Genomic DNA, 26,821 nt, shown 5'->3' on the forward strand with positions numbered 1-26,821 from the left:
AGACCAAGCCTGCATAAACTGACAGATCCTCTGACATCTCGTAATAAGCTTATAGTTAATAAAGCCTCCAGGTCTTTTAATCTGACTTGCCGCCAGGCTCTGTTTACTTGCTGAGGGTATTTCTGAACCTAAATGTAGGCCCTTACCTCTGTAGATTCATCTTGTTTTCAATCCAGTGTTCATCTATTTGGTATACTTATGAATTCCATCATTGTGAAATCATTGTTCCTGTTTCTGTCAGACATATCATCTACTTATTTGATACCACATTTTATGTCAGTATCTAAATTAGAGAAATAAAAATTTGGGGGCTATAGGTTACTTTGGAAGTCATCTAATCCATTTTTTCAAACCACAGTTCATGCCCCATTTTTGGTAATGAAATCAATTTTTTGAGTTATAATCTACATTAAAAATAATGACATAGAATAGGAAATATCAGGGGGCATTGTGTTATAAGGGTGTTATTTTATGAAACTTTTGTTTTAGTTACACACACCAACACATATATGATTAGTTGTTCTCGATCATATTTCTTATTATGGATCACTGTTAAGAAGTTTGAAAGTCACTGATTTAGTCTACTTATTAGATGGAAGAAAAGGTTCAGTGAGAATAAACCACTTCCCCCCAAACATGTCTATGCTAATAGTGTCCTAACATAAAACATGATTATTACATTTAAAATCCTACTAGTTTTTTTGTGTAATTTAAAATAACGATGAAATTGTCAGGAGATAAAGGAGCACAGACAAAAAAGCCTCATGGTGTTTCATGTTAGAGTCCATACTTCAGGTTAACGTTAGCTCATTCAACAGTACTCTGTAGAAAAAAAATTCATACAGTTTAAAATCTTATCAATTCAGAGTTTTCAGTCTTGTGAAAAAAAAGCATCATTAACTTTGTCATGTATCTATCAGACTAATAATCCTGCCAGAGAGTGAAGAGGGTATCTTGACAAGAATTTATCAATGATTGTGTTTTTGTTTTTAGAACAAACTTTGTTTTCTAGATGCTTCTAACCCTTTCTGTTAATTTCCAGGGTCGAATAATCAAACTTCCTATCTTGTAATTTTGGAATCTTCCCTACATATACATAACTTTAAAAAAATCAAGCTTGGGGCATCTGGGTGGCTCAGTCAATGGAGCGTGTGACTCTTGATCTCAGGGTTGTGGCTTCAAGCTCCATGTTGGGTGTAGAGATTAATTGAAAATAAAATCTTTTAAAAATATATAGAAGATGTGCATATATGTGTGTGTGTGTGTGTGTGTGTATGTATATGTATATCACATACGTATACACACATACATTCATATAGTGGAATACTGCTCGGTGATTAAAAAGAATGAAATCTTGCCATTTGCAACAACGTGGCTAGAACTAGAGTGTATTATGCTAAGCGAAATAAGTCAGTCAGAGAAAGAAAAATATATGATCTCACTCATATGTGGAATTTAAGAAACACAACAGATGAGGGGCTCAGTCGGTTAAGCATCTGATTTCCACTCAGGTCATGATCTCACAGTTCGTAAGTTCGAGCCCCGCTTTGGGCTCTGCACTGAAAGCTCAGAGCCTGGAGCCTGCTTCCGATTCTGTGTTTCCCTCTCTCTCTGCCCCTCCACCTCTCGTGCTCAGTCTCTCTCTCAAAAATAAATAAACGTTAAAAAAAAAAATACAAAAGATGAACATAGGGGAAGGGAAGAAAAAAATAAGATAAAAACAGAGAGGGAGGCAAACCGTAAGAGACCCTTAAACACATGGAACAACTGAAGATTTGCTGCTGGAGTGGAGGTAGGTGAGGGGATGGACTAAGTGGGTGATGGGCATTAAAGAGGGCACTTGCTGGGATAAGCACTGGGTGCTGTATGTAAGTGATGAATCACTGGGTTCTACTCCTGAAACCAGTACTCCACTTTAACTAACTTGAATTTAAATACATAAATTTAAAACTCACTCAACCTGAGTATAGACTTGAGCTCTCATTAATTTTCTTGCCATGAGCATGATTTTCTAGAAAGGATTGTGTTGTCCTCGTTAGTGAGTGTGTGCGTTTTTAATTTTAGCTTTAACATTCTTTGTAAACATAACTTTTTGTAAATCTTTCTAGTTGGCATTTACCAATTATTGTTTACACTTACTATGTGACAGATACTTTGTAATTCTTTCTACTTGGCATTTTTTTTTGTCTTTATATTATTTTTCAGTCTTGTCTAGTCAGTTCATATTTTTCAGTCTTGTCTACAAAAGCATCACTAAGTATTGTCCAGTAATTCTTACAATACATTATGGTGTTTATATAACTGTTTCCCCTGCTATATTGTAAATACTTGGAGAGCACCTAATCCAGTGATTCTAAATATGTATTTGAGTTGGATCACAAAACTCATACTCAGACATCAGTGGTTTGCACATTCCTGTGTTTTAAAGAGTTGGAAGTAGAACCCAGATCTTCTGATTATCAAATATGTATTCTTCTCCCTAAAATAGGAGTAACTTGGTATCCGTGTGGAAAAAAATAAATCTGGGACCTTACCTTGAACCATAACACAAAAGTCAACTGTAGATGCATATGAAAGGTAAATCAATAATGCTTTTAAAGAATAAAATGTAGGAAAGAATCTCTACAAGATAGAGGAGGTGAAGATTTCTCAAACATTAAGATGCATGCTCTCACGTGCACACACACATATTAACTGTAAGGGGAAATTTGATGAATTTCATTAAAATTAAGAACTTCTGTTAATCAAAAATGGCAATAGAAAAGTAAAAAGGCAAGCCAATATGAAGCCAGTAGGGGGAGATATTTGAAGAGCATATAACTGACAAGGGAATTGTATTAAGAATATATAAAGGACTAAAAGTCAGTAGGAAAACTACAGATAAGTCTATAGAAAAATGGGCAGGAATTTGAATTGGCATTTCACAGAAGAGTGTATTCAAAAGACATGATTTGGATAGCCTAAAGACATGGTAAAAATTGCCCAGCCAAGTTATATGTTTGGAAAATATAAGTGAAAATCACAGTTGAAACACTATACCATCTTGATTGATTAGCTAAAATTAAAAGATCTGGCAGTACAAAGTATTGATGAAAATGTGGAACAGCTGGAACTTTAATACATTGCTATTAGAAGTATGAACACTTAACACTTTGGGAAACTATCAGGCTTTTTGTTGAATGTTTACATTACCAATAACTCAGCCATTTCATTCCTAAGTATATACTCAATAGAAATTCATGAACATTTGTAGATGAGTACACACTACATTTATAGCAACATTATTTGTACTAGCCCCAAACTGGAAACAACCCAAATGTCCATTAACAGTAAAATGGATAAATTATGGTATACACATATGTTGGAATACCATGAAAAAGGAACTAACTGCAGCTATACAAAATGACATGGATAAAACCTACAAATATGTTTAATGAAAAGTCAGAAACAAAAGGATATATATACCATATGATTACATGAACTAAAGTTCAAAACCAGGCAGAACTAATTTATGGAATTAGAAATGAGGAGAGTGGTTTTCTTTGCAATTTGGGAAGGGATGGGAGTGGGGAGTTTATCTAGATTGTTGGTTATGTTCTGTTTCATGACATAAAAGTGACTAATCACTTTTTAATATTGCTTTATAATATTTCTTGTGAAGTAACTTATGATTGGTATGGTTTATTGTATACTTGTTATATTTTAATTTTAAAAGCTTTTTAAAAGAGGTAGTATTGGGATAAACAATCCATTCAGTGAAGAAAGATTGGAAAGAAAGGGAAATTGTTTAAGAGTCATGGTGAGCAGTGCCTGGGTGGCTCAGTTGGTTAAGCAGCTGACTCTTGATTTCGGGTTAGGTCATGATCTCACGGTTCGTGAGTTTGAGCCCCATGTCAGGCTCCGTGCTTAGGAGCCTGCTTAGGATTCTCTCTTTCCTTCTCTCCCTGCCCTTGTGCATGTATGTGTGTGTGTGCATTCTCTCGTTTTCTCAAAATAAAAAAACTTTTAAAAAAGTGTAAAAAACTTAAGAAAAATGGTTTCTGGCTTCCTAAGAGTATTTTCATCTATGTGGTTAAATTTAATCAAATGCCATAAATGTAATACACTGCATGACATAAAAAAATGTTTTTTAATGTTTGTTTATATTTGAGAGAGAAAGAAAGAGACAGAGTGTGAGCAGGGGAGGGACAGAGCGGGGGAGGGGCAGAGAGAGACAGGGACAGTCTGAAGCAGGCTCCAGGCTGTCAGCACAAAGCCTGATACGGGGCTCGAACCCACGAACTGCAAGATTATGACCTGAGCCGTAGTAGGACGCCCAACCCACTGAGCCACCCAGGCACCCCCTGCATGACTTTTAAAGTGATAAAAATAAAAGGTGAGAACTTTTTCAAATCTAATGTAAATCTATACCTTTTGCCTTCCTCCTGCATAGTATAAGGGACCTAGAACATTTAAATTTCATTATTCCTTTATATAATTAAACTTAAAAAAAATGTTTATTTATTTTGAGAGAGAGAGAGAGCAACAGAGGGGGGGGGCAGAGAGAGAGGAGAGAGAATCCCAAGCAGGCTTCATGCTTTCAGCTGCAGACCCCTAGGCGAGTCTTGATCCACCAACCTGTGAGATGGTGACCTAAGCTGAAATCAAGAGTCCGACACTCAACCAACTGAACCACCCTGTAATTAAACTTCTGTTCTATGTTTTAATTCTATCATTAAAAAAAAAACAATTCCACTAGGCATTATTACAATATTGTTTTGTCAAGTTTGAGTTCATTTATATTCACCCATATAGTTGCTACTTTTATTTTCCCTTTGTTGTTCTTACATATTAGACAGTCATCTGGAATCATTTCGCTTGGGCCTGAAAGGTATCATTTAGAATTTCCTTTAATGAGGTCTTTTAGAGTCAAACCCTTTTATCTTTTATCAAAATACATCTATGTATACTTGAAAGATATTTTCATGGATGTAGAATTTTAGGTTCTGGGTTTTTTTTCCCCTAGCTTATTGAAAAATAGAATACTGTGTTCTAGTTTTATTGTTGCTGTTGAGGACTGTTATTGTTGCTTTGAAGATAATTTGTCATCTACCCGTATCCTTAGGTGCTTTGAGGATTTTTCTCATTGTATTTGAAAAATTATTCTGGGGAATTTTCTGAGGCCCAGGATAAGGGTGCCTTTCTCTAGAAAGAATTTGTATTTCTCAGTGGCATTAGAGTCACTTAAACTTAAGGTTTGAACTTCAGGGACACTTTAAATTTATGGTTTGAAGTTTCTTGGACCACCCTGATGATTTTTATTTGGGCTGTAAATATGCTGTAGGGCTGGTCAGTGCTTACAACTTAATAGAGTCTTTTTTTTTGTTTGCTTATTTTTTCCAGTCCTTTTCTACTTGAATGCCAGGGTATCCTCTCCACAAGGCATGGTGTGGAAGGAGGATTTTATTTCAGGTTTATTCATTCCCAAAGGAAGTATGTAGCATTTTGAAATCTTGGCTTAATGTTTTGGGTGTCTTCTTTTAGAAGAATCCTTCGTTGATCCTGAGTTTTGACTTTTGTCCCCCTTGTGTCATGAGGTGATCAAAACTGCTGTTCAAATTCTTTGGGATTAGCAAATTCTTTCAGGGCAAAAGGTGATCATGTGTTCTACTTAGCTTTTGGTTTGGTAATTCCTTATTGTCTTGTCTCAACTCTTAGCTGCCTTAAGATGTTTTTAATATATTAACCAATATTTTTATTTGTTTTTATTGGGAACAAGCATATAAATAAGCTAGTGCATTTCTTGAAATTACAACCCACTTACCTTTTTTTTGTGATTTAAATGTAAATAGCATCTGTATTTATTTTGCCCTTTTCATTCCTTATGTTGCTTACGTGTGTCTTCTCCCTTTTTGTTGTGATGAATTTAATCAGAGGTGAATTTTTTTCCTTTCCTTTTTTTTAAAAATTTTTTTTTATTTTTGAGAGAGAGAGAGAGAGAGAGAGAGAGAGAGAGCACATGAGAGAGGGACAGAGGATCTGAAGCAGGCTTTGTGCTGGCAGCAGCAAACCCAGTGCAGGGCTCGAACTCGTGAACTGTGAGATCATGACCTGAGCCAAAGTTGAACGCTCAACCAACTAAGCTGTCCAGGTGCCCCTGATTAATTTTTCTTAATTGAAATAGCTGACACATAATGTTATATTAGTTTCAGGTGTACAACAGTGATTTGACAAGTCTGTACATTATGCTGTGCTGACCACAAGTGTAGCCACCATCTGTTACCATACAACACTATTACAGTACCATTGACTATATTCCCTATGCTGCACCTTTTATCCCCATGACAGCGGTTGACTAATTTTTTTTAATATAATTTGTTGTCAAGTTAGCTAACATACAGTGTATACAGTGTGCTGTTGGTTTTGGGGGTAGATTCCCACTTACATACAACACCCAGTCCTCATCCCAACAAGTGCCCTCCTGAATGCCCATCACCCATTTTCTATTCTTCCCCACTCTGTCATCAACCCTCAGTTTGTTCTCTGAGTCTTTTATGGGTTTGCCTCCCTCTCTGTTTGAAACCGTTTTTTCCCCTTCCCTTCCCCATGGTCTTCTGTTAAGTTTCTCAAGATCCACAAATGAGTGAAAACATATTTGTCTTTTTCTGACTGACTTATTTCACTTAGCATAATAACCCTCCTAGTTCTATCCATGTTGTTGCAATTGGCAGGATTTCATTAATTCTCATTGCCAGGTAGTATTCCATTGTGTATATATATATATATATATATATATATATATATATATATATATCACATCTTCTTTATCCATTCATCAGTTGATAGACATTTAGGCTCCTCCCATGATTTGGCTATTGTTAGAGGTTGATTAATTTTACCATCTTTTCAGAGAACTTATGTGGTTATTGATCTTCTCTATTGTAGGTTTTCAATTTCATTAATATTTATTATTTTTATTCTTTTCTTTTATCTTTTTCTTACTCTGACTTCTTGGGGAACATGCCTAGCCTTTTAATTTGTAGACTTTTTTCTCCTAATGTAAACATTTAGCTGTGTAAATATACCCTTAATTGCTACTATAGTTGTAGCCCACAAGTCTCTTTAATGTATGTTCATTATCATTTAGTTCAAAATATTGTCTAAATATTATTATGGTTTGTTTCATTAGTTCTTGAGTTATTTAGAATTATTTTTTAATTTATAATATTTATAACACATATTTCAAACATAGAGAATTTGTCTATCTCTTTAGGGTTAATTTTTAGCTTAAATACGTTAGTGTAAGAGAATATGCTCTGTATTGTTTAAATTTCTTGAAGTTTGTTTAGACTTTATTTTTTTATTTTTTACTTCTTATTTATTTTAATGCTTATTTATTTTAGAGAGAGAGAGAGAGAGAGAGAGAGAGCGAGCATGAGTAGGGGAGGGGCAGAGAGAGACACACAAAATTTGAAGCAGGCTCCAGGCTCCGAGCTGTCATTACAGAGCTCAACCCAGGGCTCGAACTCGGGAATGGTGAGATCTTGAACTAGCCTGGAGTCAGACGCTCAGCTGACTGAGCCACCCAGGCACCTCTGGACTTTTTTTAAAGTCCCAATATATGGTCAGGTTTTTAAAAATATGTACATTACTTTTCTCTCCTTGTCTATTATAATTATTAGATGGAGGGTTTTTTTGTTTTTTTTTTTTATTAGGTCATAATTGCTAATGTGTTGTCCATATCTTCTGTAATCATCTTTGGTCTGGTAGTTATCGCAAATATTATCAAAAAATTGTTGAAATGTCCCCAATTTAACCATGAGTCTCTCTTTGAAGTTCTGTCACTTTTTACTTTATACATAGGAAGTTTTAGATGAATGTTCTGGTAAATTGAGGCTTTTAGTTTTTTTCATTATGAAATGTGATGGATATAGGTGTAAAATATATATTGTTAGATAATTATTATATCTTCTTGGCAAATTGAAGTGTTCATCATTATGAACAGTGCCTTCTTTATACTATTTTTCCTTAAAGTCCATTATGTTTGTGTTAATACAGTAGTAGCAGCTTTTTTTGTATCCTTCTGTTTTCAGTTTAGAACCTTTGGTTTTAGATGTCTATGAAAAACAGCATATTTTAGGTTAATATGTCTGACAGTTTTTGTTTTTATTTTATTTTATTATTAATTTAAAAACACTTTTTAATTTTTTTTGAGTTTGTTTATTTTGAGAGAGAGGGGGGAGAAGGGGCAGAGAGAGAGAGAGAGAGAGAGAGAGAGAGAATCCCAAGTAGGCTCCATGCTGTCAGCACAGAGCCCGATGTGAGGCTCAAACTGATGAACCATGAGATCATGACCTGAGCTAAAATAAAAAATCAGGCACTTAATTGACTGAGCCACCCATGTGCCCCCCATTTTTATTTCTTAATTAAAGCTTATTTACATTTGTTGTAATTACCAAGGTATTTGGATTTATATCCACCATCTTATTTTGTGGTTTTCTTTCTGCCCGTTTTATCTTCCCTTCTTTAAAATGAATTGTTGTAACTTTTTTCCAATTCTTCCTAACAGCTTTAAATGATACGTAATTTTAACTATTCTTTTAGTATTTATCTGAGAAATTACTACAGGCACATTAATCAATTTCTAAAGTTAATAACTATGCCCCTTTTTAAATAATACAAGGCCCTTAAAACACCATTTTAAAGTCCAGTTCGTTTCCTGACTTATACTAATTCTATCTCTCTCTTTTTGCTTTTAAAAATATCCAAAATACATTATTCTTTGTTGTCTTATAAGGCTAGTGTTTATTTATCTACATATTTACCACCTTCTGTGTTCTTTATTCCTCCTAGCATCTCCAGTCTTTCACTTAGAATCACTTTCTTTTATCACTAATAATATCTTTTTGATCTTACATAGTGAAGGACTGCTAGTGGCACACTCACGTTTTGTTTGTCTGAAAGTACTTTCTGTCCTTATTTACACTAGGTATAGAATTCTAGGTTATTTTCTTTCTGTGTATTAGAGATACAGTAGAGTCTGCCATTCCTGCTGTTATCTTATTGAGGTTATTATTATTATTTTTGTTGTTTAATTTTAAATCTTCTCTTTCTCTGATATGTTCTTCAGTTTTTCAATGATGGGTCTAGGTGTGAGTTTTTTCACATTTATTCTTCTTGATTTGTAAGCCTCTGTGAACCTGTGAATTAGTATATTTTATCAGTTCTGAAAATTTCTCAGCTGTTACTTTTCAAATAGTTCTCTTATCTCATTCTCCTTTCAGAACTGTATTTGTACACTTGTTAGATGTTTTCACTGTATTCTTAACGTCTTGTTCATATTTTCCAGGTCTATGTTTCTCTATTTCATTTTGTAAAATTTCTTTTTCATGTTTGAAAAAAGATTTTTTACTCCCATTTTTTACTCGCTAAACTTACTATTTTTGGTTCTTGCTTGTTTGTTTGCTTTTTTTTTTTTAACCTTAAATATGTCAATTTAATTATATTGGCTCTGCTTTCAAAATGTATACAAGCTCAGACCATATCTCATACCTATATGTTAATCATCTTGACCAAAGCTACCACATAGAATGTTGCAGTAGTTTCCTTTTAGAATTCCCTGGTTCTTCCTTTCTTCCCTTTTAACCTGTTATGATTCTTCATAATCATAAGTAAGATTAATCCTCTCATTACATCTCAGGGAAAAAGGTGATGTCCATACAATACTTTATAAGCTACTGTGTGTACTGGAACTTGATAACTTTTAAATTTAGTTTCTTAGCACTTACCTTTCATACTCTATGCTGTAGTCATACTGGTCTCTTGAGTATTCTTTTAAAGATATTATGCATATTTTTCAACTGGATTGTACATATGCTGTCCCCTCTGCACAGAATGTTTTTCTTCCAGCATGGCTTGCTCCCTCATTTTCCTTCAGGCCTTTACATTAGTGTTCCATTATCACTGAGCATTTACCCCTACAGTCTTATGTAAAATAGCAGTCTCTATTCCTTTATTTTCTAAAATCATTATTCCCTCTTTAATTGTGTTATTCAGCTATTACTGTCTGACTGATTTCTTTATTATCCTAGGAGGAGAGTTTGAATAAAATAGCCTGTTGAAGCACTGAAGTCCAACATGAAATCAACTCAGTCATTGATTAATTAATGGTATTAGCCTGTATTTTAGAAGCCTGCCACAAGCAAAGGTTAATAATTCTGTAAAGGAAAATATCTGCAGTTTTTTTAATGCATAATGTTTGGCCTGTGGTCAAAAATAACAAGGTATACTAAAAGATAAGAAATGACTGAAATCAAGAAGAAATTAATTAGCAGCAGATGCATAAGAAATCCAGATATTAATCATGTACTTTGAAACAATTATCATTAGTATTTTTAAGAAATTGGATAAAGGAGAATCTTGGAAAAGAGCTGTGCAAGTAGTCAAATAGAATATTAGAAATGAAAAAAATACGACAGCTGAAGTTGATAACTCAATGAATAGGTTGAACAGAGGATTATATGTAGCTGAGAAAAGCATTAGTGAAACTGGAAGATAGTTCAGAAGAAAATAACCACTCTGAAGCAGACACATTAGGTTGGAAAATATACAAGAGTGTGAGAGACATATGGGTAATGGCAAAGAGGTCTAACATATTTGTATTGAAATTCCAGGAGAAGAGGAAAGAAAATCATCCAAGAGTAGCAGATCAAATGTGAAGAATATTCTAAAAGAGATTGGTCAGGCAAAATAAAAAGTGATCCTAGATAGAAATATAGAAAGATACAAAGAGTGATAGAAACTGTTAGGACGTGGATACTGAATGAATAAATGAATACCAGCTGTTCAAAGCAGTATCTTTTGTATATGTGTATATGTTAAATGGAGTTACTATATTCTAAGGTCTTGCATCATTAGAGAATCAATAATAATACTAATTTATATTGGACTTTTAAGAAATTAGGGATGCATATTTTGATTTCTAGGTAACTTCTAAAAGAAGTTATGACTAACAATCTAAGAATGGAGGAAAATGGCATAATAAAAAATAATTTAAAAGAAGGCAAGAAAGGAAGTATAGAACAAGTTGAACAAATATTAAGAAGGTAAATTTAAACTTATGTATGTCAGTAATTCTATTAATTGTAAACGGACCACATTTTCCAATTAACAAAGATTGTTTGAATTAGAAAATAAAACTAACTATGAGAGTGAGCTATGAAATTTCTGTTTTTGGAAGTCAAACCAGTATGATATTAGCAATTTCATGTGGTTCAACCTAAAATACACTGCTTATAAGAAATACACTTTAAATATGGAGATTAAAATGGACTGAAGTTAAAAAAGCATGGTAAAAGATATGCCCTTGCATACACTAATAGAAAGCTGGTATGGTGTTACTAAGATCAGATAAAGTGGAAGTTAAAGCAAGAAGCATTTTTATTAGAAATAAAGAGGGATATTTCATGGTTATTAAAATGGTCAGTCCTCTAGGAAGATATAACAGGTCTAAATTTTATGTGTAAAATGTAGTGTCAAAATACAAAAAGCCAAAACTGATAAAACTAAAAAGAGAAATAAACTCATAATCTCAGAGGGAAATATAAATACAGTTCTTTTAGTAACTAATAGAACAAGCAGAGCAAAAATCAGAAGTTGTAAAAGATTGGAACAAAACAAAAGATTGGAACTGTGTGATTAACAGCCTTGACTTAATTCACACGGAGCATTTTTTTCCAACACCTACAGGATGCACATTCTTTTCTTTTTTTTTTTTTTTATTTTTTTTTTTTCAACGTTTTTTTTTATTTATTTTTGGGACAGAGAGAGACAGAGCATGAACGGGGAGGGGCAGAGAGAGAGGGAGACACAGAATCGGAAACAGGCTCCAGGCTCCGAGCCATCAGCCCAGAGCCCGACGCGGGGCTCGAACTCACGGACCGCGAGATCGTGACCTGGCTGAAGTCGGACGCTTAACCAACTGCGCCACCCAGGCGCCCCTGCACATTCTTTTCAAGTGCACATTGAAATGTAACAAAATTAATTGTATCCTGGGTTATAAACCAAGTCTTGTATTTCAAAACATTGAAATAGTAGAGAATGTGTTTTTAATCACAATGAAATAAGGTAGGAATTAACAAAAACAAAAATAGAAAACCCCCAAGCACTGATAATTAAGCAATATTCTTATAAATAATTTATGGGCCAAACAGGAAATTAGTGGAAATTTGAAAACATTTTGAACTAATGGCGTAGGACAATGGCAATGGCATGTTAAAATTTGTGGAATACAGCTACAGTGGTGCTTAGATAGGCATTTATGGCCCTAAAAGCATATAGTTAATAAGAACAAAACTGAAAAATCTTTTATGTCCAAAAAGTTGAAAAAATCTGAGAAAATAAACTGAAATAAAGTGAAAGAAAATAAATATAAACAAAAAAATTGAAACTGAATGCTTTATTTCCACCCCTTGAAATGAGCAGAAGAAAACAAACAACAAAATCCCCAAATCCTCTTCATCCTGTATTCACATCTCAATAAATAGGAATTTCATCCTGGCATGTATTCTGAATTTGGAGTCAACTTCTCTCTTTTGTCTATAACTTAAGTTTAATCTGTCAAGTGATCAAATGGGGTTTACTTCAAAAATATATCCAGAATTTTAGTCACTTCTCATCTTCATTGATTACAGTCTGGCCTAAACCATCATCATCTCTTACCTGGATAACTGCTATAATTTCTTAATTGATTCCTCTGTCCCCACTCTACCCAGCTCCTCACACAGTAGTCAAAGTGGCCTTGTAAAACTTTGTCACTCTTCTCATAACTTTTCAAGTCACTTTCCATTTCTCTAAACATGTAAGACAAAGAAAGCCCTTACAATGGCCAAGGAGTCCCTAAATAATTAGCTTACCTGGTCTTATTTTTTGCCTTCTCCTTGTCCCTTACCTTGCTGCAACCACACTGGCCATGTCTGTTTTCCTCAGACTTGCCATTGAATATTTGGGCCTTTGTGCTTGCCTTTCCTTTCCCCAAATGTCCACATGGCTTACTGTCTTACTTCAGAACTCTGCTAAGTATTACCTTATTAATGAAATCTTTGTAAATCAGCCCATAAAACAGCAATCCCCATTCCCCATACTTGGCACGCCCTACTTTGTATTTTTCTCTGTAATGTATGCCTGGCACTCACGTATTGTTAAATAAATAAGTGCATGGATGGAACTATTGAAGTGGTTATTACCATAGTGGAGAGGTGGAAATAATATTGATGTGGGAAAGAACTTTCCAAATGTATTTATTTCAAGATATGATGCTCTGACTCATCCATTTTTTTTTGTTTTGTTTTTATTTGGAAATAATTTTAGACTTAGAGTTGCAAAAATAATACAGAGGTTTACTATATAACCTTCACCCAGTATCTGTTAATCTTAACACCTTACATAACCATAGTACAATTAAGAAATTAGTATTGGTACATTACTGTTAACTAAACTATAGACTTTATTTGGATTTCACCACTTTTTCCACTAATGTTTTCTGTCCTAGAGTCCAGTCCAGAATTCCATACTACATTTAGTTGTCCTGTCTCTTTAGTTTCCTTTACCCAATGACAATTTTTCAGTCTTTATTTATCTTTCATGACCTTGAGACTTAAAAGCAATTGGGCCATTATTTTGTAGAATGTCCCTTAATTTCGAATTCTCTGATGCTTTCTCATGATTAGATTGAGGTTATGTATATTTGAAAAATACCAGAGGTAATTTGGACTTCTCATATCAGGAGAAACATGGTATCAGTATGTCTTATTTCTGGTGATATTAATCTTGATCATGTAGTTAAGCTAGTGTCTGCCCAATTTCTCCATTGTAAAATTACTTTTTTCTCTGTAATTAATATTTGGGAGGAGGTAACTTTGAAGCTATGTAAATATTCTTTCTCACACTTTCAGGCATTAATTTTAGTATTTATCAATGGATCTAGCCTGAAGCAGTTGTTATGTGATATTCTAATCATGACTTTTCATTCCTTCTGTACTTATTAGTTGGAATTCTTATGTAATGAAGAGTTGTTCCTTCTTCCCCATTTATTTAATTATTCAATAATTTATTTATAAAAGAATGCACTCATGAGTATTTGTTATATACTTTGGGTTATAAGTCTATTACTATCACTATTTATTTTATTGTCCAACTTTGGTACACATCCTATTTTTTCAACATGCACCCATTTGATTTTTTTTTTAATTTTATTTTTAATTTTTTAAAATTTACATCCAAATTAGTTAGCATATAGTGAAACAATGATTTCAGGAGTAGATTCCTTAATGCCCCTTATCCATTTAGCCCATCCCCCCTCCCACAACCCCTCCAGTAACCCTCAGTTCTCCATATTTATGAATCTCTTCTGTTTTGTCCCCCTCCCTGTATTTATATTATTTTTGTTTCCCTTCCCTTATGTTCATCTGTTTTTCTCTTAAAGTTCTCATATGAGTGAAATCATACATTTTTGTCTTTCTCTGACTAATTTCACTTAGCATAATGCCCTCCAGGTCCATCCACGTAGTTGCAAATGGCAAGATTTCATTCTTTTTGATTGCCGAGTAATATTCCATTGTATATAGGTACCAAATGTTCTTTATCCATTCATCCATTGATGGACATTTGGGCTCTTTCCATACTTTGGCTATTGTTGATAGTGCTGCTATAAACATGGGGGTGCATGTGTCCCTTTGAAACAGCACACCTGTATCCTGTGGATAAATGCCTAGTAGTGCAATTGCTGGGTCGTAGAGTAGTTCTATTTTTAGTTTTTTGAGGAACCTCCATACTGTTTTCCAGAGTGGCTGCACCAGCTTCCATTCCCAGCACCCATTTGATTTCTATTATTTGCCTACTTTCTGGCATCATGAGATGGTGCAGCTCATCTTGTATTTTCCTTGCTCAGCTCTGGAAGCAGCCATTGCTCTGTGGAGCCCTAGTTCTTTATTGGAGAAGGATGTTTAGAAACGAAGATCTGGGTGCATGTTTCATCTTTGATAGTCTTTTTTCTCTGCTGGCACTTTTTTTTTTTCCATAGTCCTCTCACTGTGAAAACCTCTGAAAAACTTGAATTATATCTAGAATGAATTTAGTATTATTAGGAGAAGAGAACATTCTGGTAGGAATATCAGAAAGCCAGTAGTATATGTAGCTCTGTCATTTGCTTTTGTACATGTGTTGAACAGATTTTATTTGGTTCCATCTTAATCCTCTAAAGCCCAGAAGTAGATTTTAAATGTGATTTTTGGCCTATCTTCATGGTGTCACAATGCAGTGTTTTCTAAAAATACACATGAAATAGTAAGAGTCCTAGATTTCAGATACCTTTATGTGATTTGGGGATTTAGGGATGCATAAATTACAGAGCCTTATGCTAGTGTAAGTCAACCTCAGAAGTTCAAAAATATTTCAGGTAAAAACCAATTTAAACTGCTGTCACAAAGTGCTAGGATAGGTACTATAAGACCCAGATCAGTCATATTCTTTGTAAAACTTTAGGGGATATTTCTCAGCCTTATTGCCTTCCTTTTATGTGTCCTTTAACAATAAGGACTTAAATAATACAGTATATTAATTACTATAATAATAAATTTGCATATCTTCTTCTTATTAAACTTGGAGGCTCTGAGGACTAGAATTCTGGATTTATTTTTTGTGTCATATGTAGGTGTCCAAATGTCAGTTGTATAAATGAAAGACTATACTTCAGAATATGTGGTTCTACATTTTATTAGGTTGGTGATAATTAACTCTCAAATATCTCTAAAAAGAGTAAAAGTTAATGTGAATCTAAATTAGTTTCTTTACCAAATAAGAAATGGTAATATACTTTGGATTCATTTAGTTTTACTTCATACATTTCTCTAAGCATAGAACAAGTTCTGTATATATTTATATAGCATGTGTATAGCTTATAACCCACTTATTAGTAATTAAATGAAACTGACCCTTTTTTGTTACTGAAAACTTAGGATTCTTAAATTTTGGTTGGATTGTTTCTTCCTACCTCCTTCTCTCCCTTATTTTGATCCTCTTACCATCCTATCCCCCCACTCCATCTCTCTTTATCTCTTGCTCCTCTGTGCCATCATTCTTCACTTTTTTGTCCCATATATTATTGGCTTCTATCATGTGTCCTTACTTCTTTACTCCATGTGTCATTGCATCATTATTCCATTTATCTGTCCTTCCTCCCCCTTTCCTTCCATCAGTCAATCTGTCCATCCTTCCTTCTAGGAAAATATACATTTGTCCCTTGCTTCTATCTCTCCAGACTTCATTCCATCTTTTTTCTTTTTCCTTTTCTCTCCAGCCTTCTTTCTGCCCTTCTGTCATTCCTTCTGTTCATTCAAAGTGAAGGTCCTTTTTTCCACTGTTTTTCTTTTCCTTTATGTAGTCTTTTGACTACCATTTGTGTGCTGATGACTTCCATTATTAAATTTTCAACCCCTACTTCTACCTTGAACTCCAGACTTAGTAATCCCATTTCCTTTGCTATATTATCTCTTAAATTTCTATTCAGATTCCAATTGTTCATATCATTTTCACCATTTACCACTCTTATCTATGCCACCATCATCTCTTTTCTAGAGAAGTATAGTAGCCTCCTAAGTGGTCTCCTGTTTCTGCCCGTTGCCTGATTACCCATTTCCTACCCAGAAGTCCAGGTGATTATTTTAAAAGTTAAATCACATCGTGTCCCAACCTCTGCTTAAAACTGTTCAAAAGATTCCTATCTAATTCAGAGTGCAAGTTAAAGTCTCTATGTGATTTGACATCTAGTGCATCCTTAATACCATTTTCTTCTTATTATTTCCCCTCAATGATTAGTCTCCAAGCATATTTTTTGTTCCTCAAACATGAGACCTGATGATGTGTCTGAGCCTTTACCCTCTATGGATAGTCTCCTTTTTCAAATATCTGTATAGGTCATTTACTCTCTTAAGTGTTCTCTCTGCACACATGACATCTTTGTTCTTTCATACAAAAAAATAAATTTAATGAATGCAGTGAGCAAAGGAGGCAAAAACTCCACTCTTGTAGAACTTACATCTAGATGGGAATGGGAGACAAGTAATAAATATAAAAATGATATATATTAGTATGTAAGAGATGGCACATGTTAAAATGAAAAATATAGCAAGAAAGGGGTTCTGGATTACTAGGGGCAGAGGTGAGGGGAGGTCAATTTTAAATATGATTAGTCAGGGCATCACTTCAGAAGTGACCTTTGAACTCAAAGACCTGAAGAAAGTGAGGAATTGAACCATGTAGATACATGAGGGAAGTGTATTCTAGGTGGTAAGAATAGCCTATGCAAAGGCACTGAGGTAAGAGCCTTTCTGTCATATCCATGGGATATGGACATCTAGAACATCTGTATCTAGAACAAAGGAAAGGAAAGGGGGGGGACTAGTAGGAGATGGAGTTAGAGAGAAAACTATTGCCCATGTTCATCCTGTGGAGCCTAGAAGGTCATTTTAAGGACTTTTTTTTTTCAATGGGATGGGAAGTCATTGCAATTAGAGGGTTTTTTCATGACTACTTGGTGTTTGAATGAAGACTGGGGGGCTGTGGGGACAAGTATGGAAACTGTGAGATCAGATAGAAGGCCACTGTAATAATGTAGGTCAGAAATGATGGAGGATTGAACCAGAGTGGTAGCGTAAATGTAGTGAAAAGTAGTTATATTCTGTATGTATTTTGGAGGTACATCTGATAAGATTTGCTGAAGCTTTACATGTGGACTATGAAAGAAATTGGAGTCAAGGACAACATGGTACTGCTCACCAATATCCAATTCACCTTACCTGGGCATATGAGACATTTCACTTTATATTCACTTTATATTTCCCTTTGCTGTTTGGGGAGCCACATAACTAGTTACAGACAATGAATTGTATAAGGACGTGCTTGGCCGAGGCAGGGTAGAGCCCCTATATGCTTCGCTGGTTCTTCTCTTGCTATGAAGGAGGCCTTGTGTTGAAATTATAGGGCCCACAAGATTAAAGGAACTGCAATGGTAAATAAAGTCACTATTTAGAGGATAGCTGCCTGGAGTTGCAGTGAACTTTTTTTTGGTAAAGCTACTGATTTGAGGGTTGTTTGCTACCCAACATAAGCATATCCTATTCTGACCAATCAGGTGACACTTTGGCCTGAGTAACTTGAAGGATGGAATCATCACTAACTAAAATTGGGAGACTGTGTGAAGTGAGGGGATTTTCTTTTTCCTTTTTCTTTCTTTCTTTCTTTTCTTTCTTTCTTTCTTTCTTTCAGAGAGAGAGCGAGCATGAGCCCAGGGGAAAGAGTTGGGGGGTTGGGGGGAGAGAGAGAGAGAGAGAGAGAGGGAGAGAGAATGAATCTTAAGCGGGCTCCACACTCAGATGGATCCTGCCGTGGGGCTCGATCCCACCACCGTGAGATCAGGAGGTAGACATTCAACCAACTGAGCCACCCAGGCACCCAGGTTTATGGGGATTTTCAAAGGAAGATATTGAATAGGCTGTAGGATATAAAAAAAGAAAAATCCTGTGACCAATCTATATGAAATCAAACTCTCCTCCACTATCCCTCTACTCTATTTTAGTTTTTCTCCATAGAAATTGTCGCAATTGAAATACAGTACAGTGGTCCAAGAGCTTAGAATCTGGAGCCAGGCAGGCTGAATGTTGGTTTTTTTTTTAATTTTTTTTTTTAATGTTTATTCTTGAGAGAGAGAGAGAGAGAGAGAGAGAGACAGAGCATGAGTGGGGGAGGGGCAGAGAGAGAGAGAGAGAGAGAGAGAGAGAGAGAGAGAGAGGGAATGAAAGAGACAGGGGGGAAGGGAGACACAGAATCTGAAGCAGGCTCCAGGCTCTGAGCGGTCAGCACAGAGCCCGACGCAGGGCTCGAACCCAGGAACCGTGAGATCATGACCTGAGCTGAAGTCAGACGCTTAATCAACGGAACCACCCAGGTGCCCCTGAATGGGTTTTAAATCTTAGTTTTGCTACTTTTCTTTTCATGGGTTTTGGGAAAATTACTTAACAGCTCTATGCCTCAATTTCCTTATTTGTAAAAACCTATATCAAAATGTTGTGTATGTGTGCATCTAAGTGCTTAGAGCAACATCTGATAACACACCTTCTGAATGTTTGTAGCTATCATCATCATCATCATCATCACCATCCTGAAAACTCATGAGACTGGGCACTTAATTTTGTTTTCTTCTGTATCCTAGGGACCACAACAATGTTAGAAGACTTTCAACAAGTTTTTAGATGGATAGATGGATGGATAGATTGCGTTAGGTGACTATCACTCTTTGCAGTAATGTCAGTGTGGGAAAGATCTTGACCATTGGCCAAACTGGAGACCTGTATGACATATGCTAGGTCATAGATTTAGAAAAAAAAAGGAATTTTTTTTTGGCATTATTAGTCTTCCCCCCAACATATGAAAATTGAAATTTTATTAAGTGAAAACTGAAATTTTATTAACTTTTCCCCAGCTTTATTGAGATACAACTGTGACATAAAACTTGTCTTTTTCTGAAGGAGAAAAATTTCAAATAGTACTATTAAGACTACAGAAAAGAATTATACATAGATCTGGGACAGCATGCTTTTGACCACATGTTGGACAGATTTTTTGTAGTTGTATGTAAATCCTTTAAAGCCCACAAGTACATCTTATCCTAATTGTGTTCTAACCTGGCAAAGTCTCAATGCAGTGGTTTCTAAAATTAGACAAGGAATAATAAGAGTTCTAAATTATAAATAGCTTTGTGGATATTTGAGTTCAGAGAGGCATAAGTTACACAGATTGTATTAGTGTAAATTGATTCTAGGAATTAAGTGAGTTAAGCCCTATTATTACTTCAAATAACGTTTCTGTATATTTCTTTTTTTTATATTGATAGTATTGATACTCCTATCATCTGTAAATAATCATGCTTTTATTTCTCCCCCCGTCCCCCAGCCTTATACCTTTTATCTCTTGCTCTTTTACTTCACTAGTTAGGTTTCCTAGCCAGGTTGAATAGAAGCGATGATAGCAGACCTCCTTTTCTTCTTCCCAATCTAAAAGAAGTGCTTCCAACATTTTACTATTAAATATGTTTTCTGTAAGTATTTTTTTGGATGCCCTCATTCACATTAAGGGTGTTACCTTCTAGTTCCAGTTTACTGAGGGTAAATGGAAATTGAATTTAGTGACTATTCTTTCCCATCTGTTCAATTAGTAATACAATTTTTTTCTTTTATTCTGTGAATGAGGTGAATTGCACTAACCAATTTTTAATATTAAACTAATCACCTGTCTGAAGATAAGCCCAACTTGATTGTGATGTATATTTTTTATATTTTGCTGGATTTGGTTTGCTGATATAATGTGCTTAATATGCTTGTGAGTGAGATTCGTTTATAATTTTCCTTTTGTTTTTTGTTTTGTTTAAATTTTTATTAATGTTTATTCATTTTTGAGAGACAGAGCGCAAGTGTGGTGTGGCAGAGAGAGAGGGAGACAGAATCTGAAGCCGGCTCTAGGCTCTGAGCTATCAGCACAGAGCCCAATGCAGGGCTCAAACTCATGAACCATGAGATCATGACCTGAGCCAAAGTTGGATGCTTAACCGACTGAGCCACCCAGGCGCCCCTGTAATTTTCCTTTTGTACTGTCTTTGTCCAGTTTTGCTGTTAAGGTAAATTTAACCTCATAAAATGAGTCAGAGTATTCCTTTTTTGTCTATCCTTTGTATGAGATTAGACTCCTCTATAAAATTAGAGTTATATATTCCTTGAAAGTTTAGTAAAATTTTTCTGTAAAACTGACTGGCTCTTATGCCTTGCTTGTAAGATTTTTAACCACTGATTCAGTTTTTAGTGGCTATAGAACTATTCATGTTCTGTTTTTGCTTTTGAGTCAGCTTTGGTAAGTTTTAAATTTCTTCTTGAGTCAGTTTTAGTGAGGAATTTATCCATTTCATCTAAGTGTTTAATTTATTGGCATAAATTTGTTCATATTATCTAATTTCCTGTTTAATTCTGGCAGTATCTGAGATTATATCTCCTTCTTTGTTCTTAATATTGCTTATTTTGCCTTCTCCCCTTTTCCCCCTTAATTATCTCTTCAAATAATAAATTTTGGCTTTGTTTTATTATGCATTTGTATTCTGTTCACAAATTATGTTATCATTTCTTTCTATTTCTTTTTTTTTTTTTTTAGGATTTATTCTGTTTTGCTAACTCAATTTCAAGTCTTCTAATAAAGCATTTAAGCCTATACATTTTCTTCTAATACCACTTTTTTTGTTTTGCATTCTTCACATTCTAGATATATTTTCTTCATTATCATTCAGTTCTAGGTATTTTCTAAAATCCATTATGATGTTCTTTGTCCCATAAATTGTTTAGAAAAGTGTTTTTTAAATTTCAAGATATAAGAAAGTTACCAATTGTTTTAAATTTAAGTATGGTGTTATAACCTAGTATAAGGCCATTTTTTCATAAATATGCCATGTACACTTGAATATATATTCTTTCCTTATTAGGTATAATTGTATTCCGGCTGCTGTATATACTATGTCTTTGGTTTTGTGTGGTTTCAGTAGGATGTGTCTAGATGTAGATCTGCCGTCTCTGTTTCTTAACTATCCCTCTCTATATCTCTGCCCATTTCTATCTGTTCTTTATTTCTATCTTTACTTCCCCCACCATCTCTGTCCTACTCCACATCTCCTAACTCATGTCCCTCTCTTTTTTATCCGATTTGGGATTTATGACCTGCTTGAATTGGTACTTGTAGCAATTCCACATAATTCTCAGTCATCTTCAGGCCTCTCATGCTGCAACTCACATTAAGTTCTTGTTTCTTTGAGTATTTTGTGATTATTTGATTAAGTTTTGATGGAACTTTTTTTGTGTGTGGAAATTGAGGCATGGGTATGAATCTAGAGAGGATTTGTAATTTCTTTTAACAGTTATTTGAGATCATAACCAATCTGGGACCCCTTTAAATGCAATGATATGCTTGAGGTGTTAGGACCACTTAAACTCCATGAATTGGCATTGAGATTATACTTTTGGGGAGAAGGGGAGCACAAGTTTTGTTTTTTTTAAATAAGTTTTAAAAAATAATTTTAGATGTATAGAAAATATACAAAGGTAGTACAGAGTTCCTATGTTTCTGTACCCAGTTCCCCCTAATATTAACATCTTATACACTGTCTTATAAGTGCTAACTAAACTCCAGACATCATTCAAATTTCCACTGATTTTTTTTCTATTCCAGAATCTGTTCCAAGATACTACACAGACATTCAGTTATATGTCTCCTTCGTCTATCCTCTGTGACAGTTTCTCAGGTTTTTCTTGTTGTTTTTTTTTCTTGATGACCTTTATGATTTTTGAGCACTGGTTATGTATTTTGTTAACTGGCCTTCAGTTTAGGTTTGTCTGATGTTTTTCTCATGATTAGACTGGGGTATGGGTTTTGTAAAAAAATTCCACAGTGTTAAAATGTTTTTCTTATCACGTCATGTCAGGATGTGCAGGATATTGACCTGATGTGATGTTTACTCTGATTATGTGGTTAAGGTGGTGCTTGCCAGGTTTCTCCACTGTAAAGTTACAGTTTTATCCCTTTCCATTCAGGAATGGGAGATTTTGTTTTCTCTCAACCCAGACTGAGCAGAGATAGTCAAGTTTCCTTGTTGCCCTATGCTGTAACTTGAACTTTATGTCTTATTTATTTATTTATTTATTTATTTATTTTTTATTTTTATTATTCCTATTTTTAATCTGTATTTATTTTTGGGAGAGAGACAGAGTGTGAGCAGGGGAGGAGCAGAGAGAGAGGGAGACACCTAATCCGAAGCAGGCTCCAGGCCTTGAGCTGTCAGCACAGAGCCCGACGTGGGCCTCGAACTCATGAACTGTGAGATCTAGACCTGAGACTAAGTCGGATGCTCAACCGACTGAGCCACCCAGGTGCCCCTGTGTCTTATTTATATTTGAACTATGGGTGGAGCTTTTTGAAGCCCAGATTTATATTGAGGGTCTGTTATTAGCTTCCTCACTTTGGATGGGCCTTAGGCTTTATCTCCATCCTTCTCAACTTGTATTAGCTTCAGGGTTTCCAGTGCTCTATAGAAATCCTCAAGGTTAAAACTGACCTTAGTAACCTACTTAACCTCTTATGACTCCTTACTTTTGGGGCAGTCCAGTGAAGTATGCTTAAAACTTTTCTTTTGTTGCTGTTTGTTAGTTTGTTATTAGCTATTTCTGTTAGGGTATCTTAATCCAGTGTAGTGTCAGCAGTAAAAGTTGGTAGGTTTCTTTGACATTGATTTGGAATATATTTTGAAGTGTTAATACTGGGTATTAACTAAGATGGGTGGGGGACTCCATCTTAGTATTAGAAAGTGTGGTACTTGTAGTCATTCTACCAGTTGCCCCCTACCCCACCGCCACATGTACACAATTCCTAAGAATTCCTTGATTTAACTGCCTTGATTGTCTTTTCATATTTTATCCTCTGATCAACACCTGTTAATTCCAAACTCTGTTCAAGTGTTTTCTTCCTCATGCCCTCCCATGTTCCCTTTTCCCTGACTCCACAGACAGAGTTAGATTTCTTCTGTGTTGCCATAAAACACCACTAAGAAAGTTATCATGTGGTAAATATATATCAGTGTTGGTTTACATATTATGGTAGATGTTATTACTGTTTACCGTTATTTGGTATTACTTCCTGCAGGAAGTTTATACCTTCAGCCTTCTTGAAGCCTGGCTTGACCATGTGACCTGCTTTGACAGGTTAAATGTGAACAGAAATGCCTTGGCTGATCTGCAATAGATGTATAGCATGAATGAAAAATGAACGTTAGTTATTTTAAAACACTGAGCTTTGTCACCTCAGTGTAAACATATTCTTTCTTAAATGACATGCATGCCTGTCCCCCATATTAAAGGCAAAAAACTGTATTCTGGCCATCTTTTTTATGTCCTTAAAGCTGTCAGACTAGTTTTCTTAAAACGTTTTAGCAGTAGCATTATATAGTGGAAAGAACATGGGTTTGGGATCAGATATATTCAAATTAAAATTTTTACTTTATTGTGTAGCCGAGTTACTTTAGAAAATGTCCTTGATGAGTTTCAGATTCATTACTTTTTAAATGAGATAGCTTGTAAAGTTGTTGGAAATATATAATACATGTAAAGTACCTAGTACAAATATTCAGAGAATGTTCTTTTCCTTTCATGTTTTTCATTTCTCCATTGACTTTTTTTAAATTTTTTTTTTTAACGTTTATTTATTTTTGAGACAGAGAGAGACAGCATGAACTGGGGAGGGGCAGAGAGAGAGGGAGACACAGAATTGGAAGCAGGCTCCAGGCTCTGAGCCACCAGCCCAGAGCCCGACGTGGGGCTCGAACTCATGGACCATGAGATCGTGACCTGAGCTGAAGTCGGACGCTTAACTGACTGAGCCACCCAGGCGCCCCTGTCTCCATTGACTATTGACTCAAGTCCTAAAATCCCATTCTGCTAATTAAGGAATCAATCCCATTACAGTTGATACAGTTGATAAGATACCTAGGAATAAACCTAACCAAAGAAGTGAAAGACCTGTACTCTGAAAATAAAAGAAAGTAAAGATGACACAAAGAAATGGAAAGACATTCCATGCTCATGAAGTGGAGGAACAAATATTGTTAAAATGTCTACTACCCAAAGCAATCTACACATTCAATGCAATCCCTATCAAAATACCAACAGCATTTTTCACAGACCTAGAACAATCCTAAAATCTGTATGTAACCAGAAAAGACCCCAAATAACCAAAACAACCTTGAAAAAGAAAAACAAAGCTGGCAGCATCACAATTCCAGACTTCAAGTTATATTACAAAGCTGTAATAATCAAAACAGTATGGTATCAGCATAAAAAGAGACACATAGATCGATGGAACAGAATAGAAAACCCAGAAATTCATGCAAACTGTATGGTCAATCTTCCAACAAAGCAGGAAGGAATATCCAATGGGAAAAAGACAGTCTCTTCCACAAATGATATTGGGAAAACTGGACAGCAACATGCAAAAGAATAAAACTGGACCACTTTCTTACACCGTACAAAAAAAAAAAAAATTCAAAATGGATTAAAGACCTAAATGTGACACCTGAAACCTTAACAGTCCTAAAGGAGAATATAGGGAGTAACCTCTTTGACATTGGCCTTAGCAACTTCTTTCTAGATAGGTCTCCTGAGGCAAGGGAAATAGAAACAAAAATAAACTATTGGGACTGCATAAAAATAAAAAGCTTCTGCACAGCAAAGGAAAAAATCAACAAAACTAGAAGGCAACCTGTGGAATGGGAGAAGATAATTGCAAATGACATATTTGATAAAGGGTTAATATCCAAAATACATAAAGAACTTATAAAGGCATCCCAAAAATGAATAATCTCATTAAAAAATGGCAGAAGACAGGAACCGACATTTTTCCAAAGAAGACATGCAGATGGCCAACAGACATGAAAAGATGCCCAACTTCGGTGATCAGGGAACTACAAATCAAAACTACAATGAGATATCACCTCATACCTGTCAGAATGTCTAAAATTAAAAACATAAACAACAGGTGTTGGCAAGGATGTGGAGAAAAGGGAACCCTTTTGGACTCTTGGTGGGAATGCAAACTAGTGCAACCACTGTGAAAAATAGTATGGAGATTCCTTAAAAAGTTAAAAATAGAACTACTCTATGATCCAGAAATTGCACTACCAGGTATTTATCTGAAGAGTACAAAAATACTAATTAGAAGGGATACATGCACCCTGATGTTTATAGCAACGTTTTGTACAATAGCCAAATTATGCAAACAGCGTAAGTGTCCGTTGCTGATGAATGGGTAAAGAAGAAATGGTACACACACACACACACACACACACACACACACACACACACCCCGATACACAATGGAATATTATTTGTCCATAAAAAGAATGAAATCTTGCCATTTGTAATGACATGGATGGAGCTAGAGAGTATAATGCTAAGTGAAATAAGTCAGAGAAAGACAAATACTATATGATTTCACTCATACGTGCAATTTAAGAAACAAAACAAATGAGCAAAGGGGAAAATAAAGGGATAGAGGCAAACCAAGAAACAGACTCTTAATTATAGGGAACAAACGATGGTTACCATTGGGGAGGTGGGTGAGGAGATGGGTTAAATAGGCGATGGGGATTAAGGAGCGCACTTGTGGTGATGAGCACCAAGTGTTGTATGGAAGTGTCGAATCACTATATTGTACGCTTGGAACTGATGTTACATTATATGTTAAATAACTAGAATTTAAATAAAAACTTGAGGGGCGCCTGGGTGGTTCAGTCAGTTGAGCGTCCGACTTCAGCTCAGGTCATGATCTTGCAGTTTGTGGGTTCGAGCCCCAAGTCAGGCTCTGTGCTGACAGTGCAGAGCCTAGAGCCTGCTTCAGATTCTGTGTCTCCCTCTCTCTCTGCACGCCCCCATTCACACTCTGTTTCTCTCTCCTTCAAAAATAAATATTAAAAAAAATTTTTTTTAATAAAAACTTGAAAAAAAATCCTTTCTCTTGCTTTCATTAATGTATTCATTTGGTCAGTCATTAGATAAAAAAAAATTTTTTTTTTAAGTTTACTTATTTATTTTGAGAGAGGGAGAGAGCATGAGCGGGGATGGGGCAGAGAAAGAGGGAGAGGGAGAATCTCAAGCGGGCTTTGCACTGTCAGTGCAGAGCCCAGTGTGGGGCTCAAACTCGTGAAACTGTG

At 35.3% G+C, this 26,821-nt stretch overlaps 1 protein-coding gene across 3 annotated transcripts in view; it reads left to right on the forward strand.

Annotated features, from left to right (window-relative positions):
- Nucleotides 1-26,821, forward strand: part of CRY1 (cryptochrome circadian regulator 1) — a 93,395-nt gene that overhangs the window by 27,778 nt on the left and 38,796 nt on the right. The window contains exon 2 of one of the 3 annotated variants that reach the window (XM_019446691.2): nt 10,965-11,084. The exons of the other annotated variants lie outside the window; for them this stretch is intronic. Coding sequence (XP_019302236.1) covers nt 10,984-11,084 — 101 coding nt within the window. The 5' untranslated portion in view covers nt 10,965-10,983. The remainder of the gene's footprint in view (nt 1-10,964; nt 11,085-26,821) is intronic. 3 annotated transcript variants of the gene reach the window in all.

This window comes from Panthera pardus, unplaced genomic scaffold, assembly GCF_024362965.1.
Source record: "Panthera pardus isolate Hobbes unplaced genomic scaffold, ASM2436296v1 HiC_scaffold_6, whole genome shotgun sequence".
Lineage (NCBI taxonomy): Eukaryota > Metazoa > Chordata > Mammalia > Carnivora > Felidae > Panthera > Panthera pardus.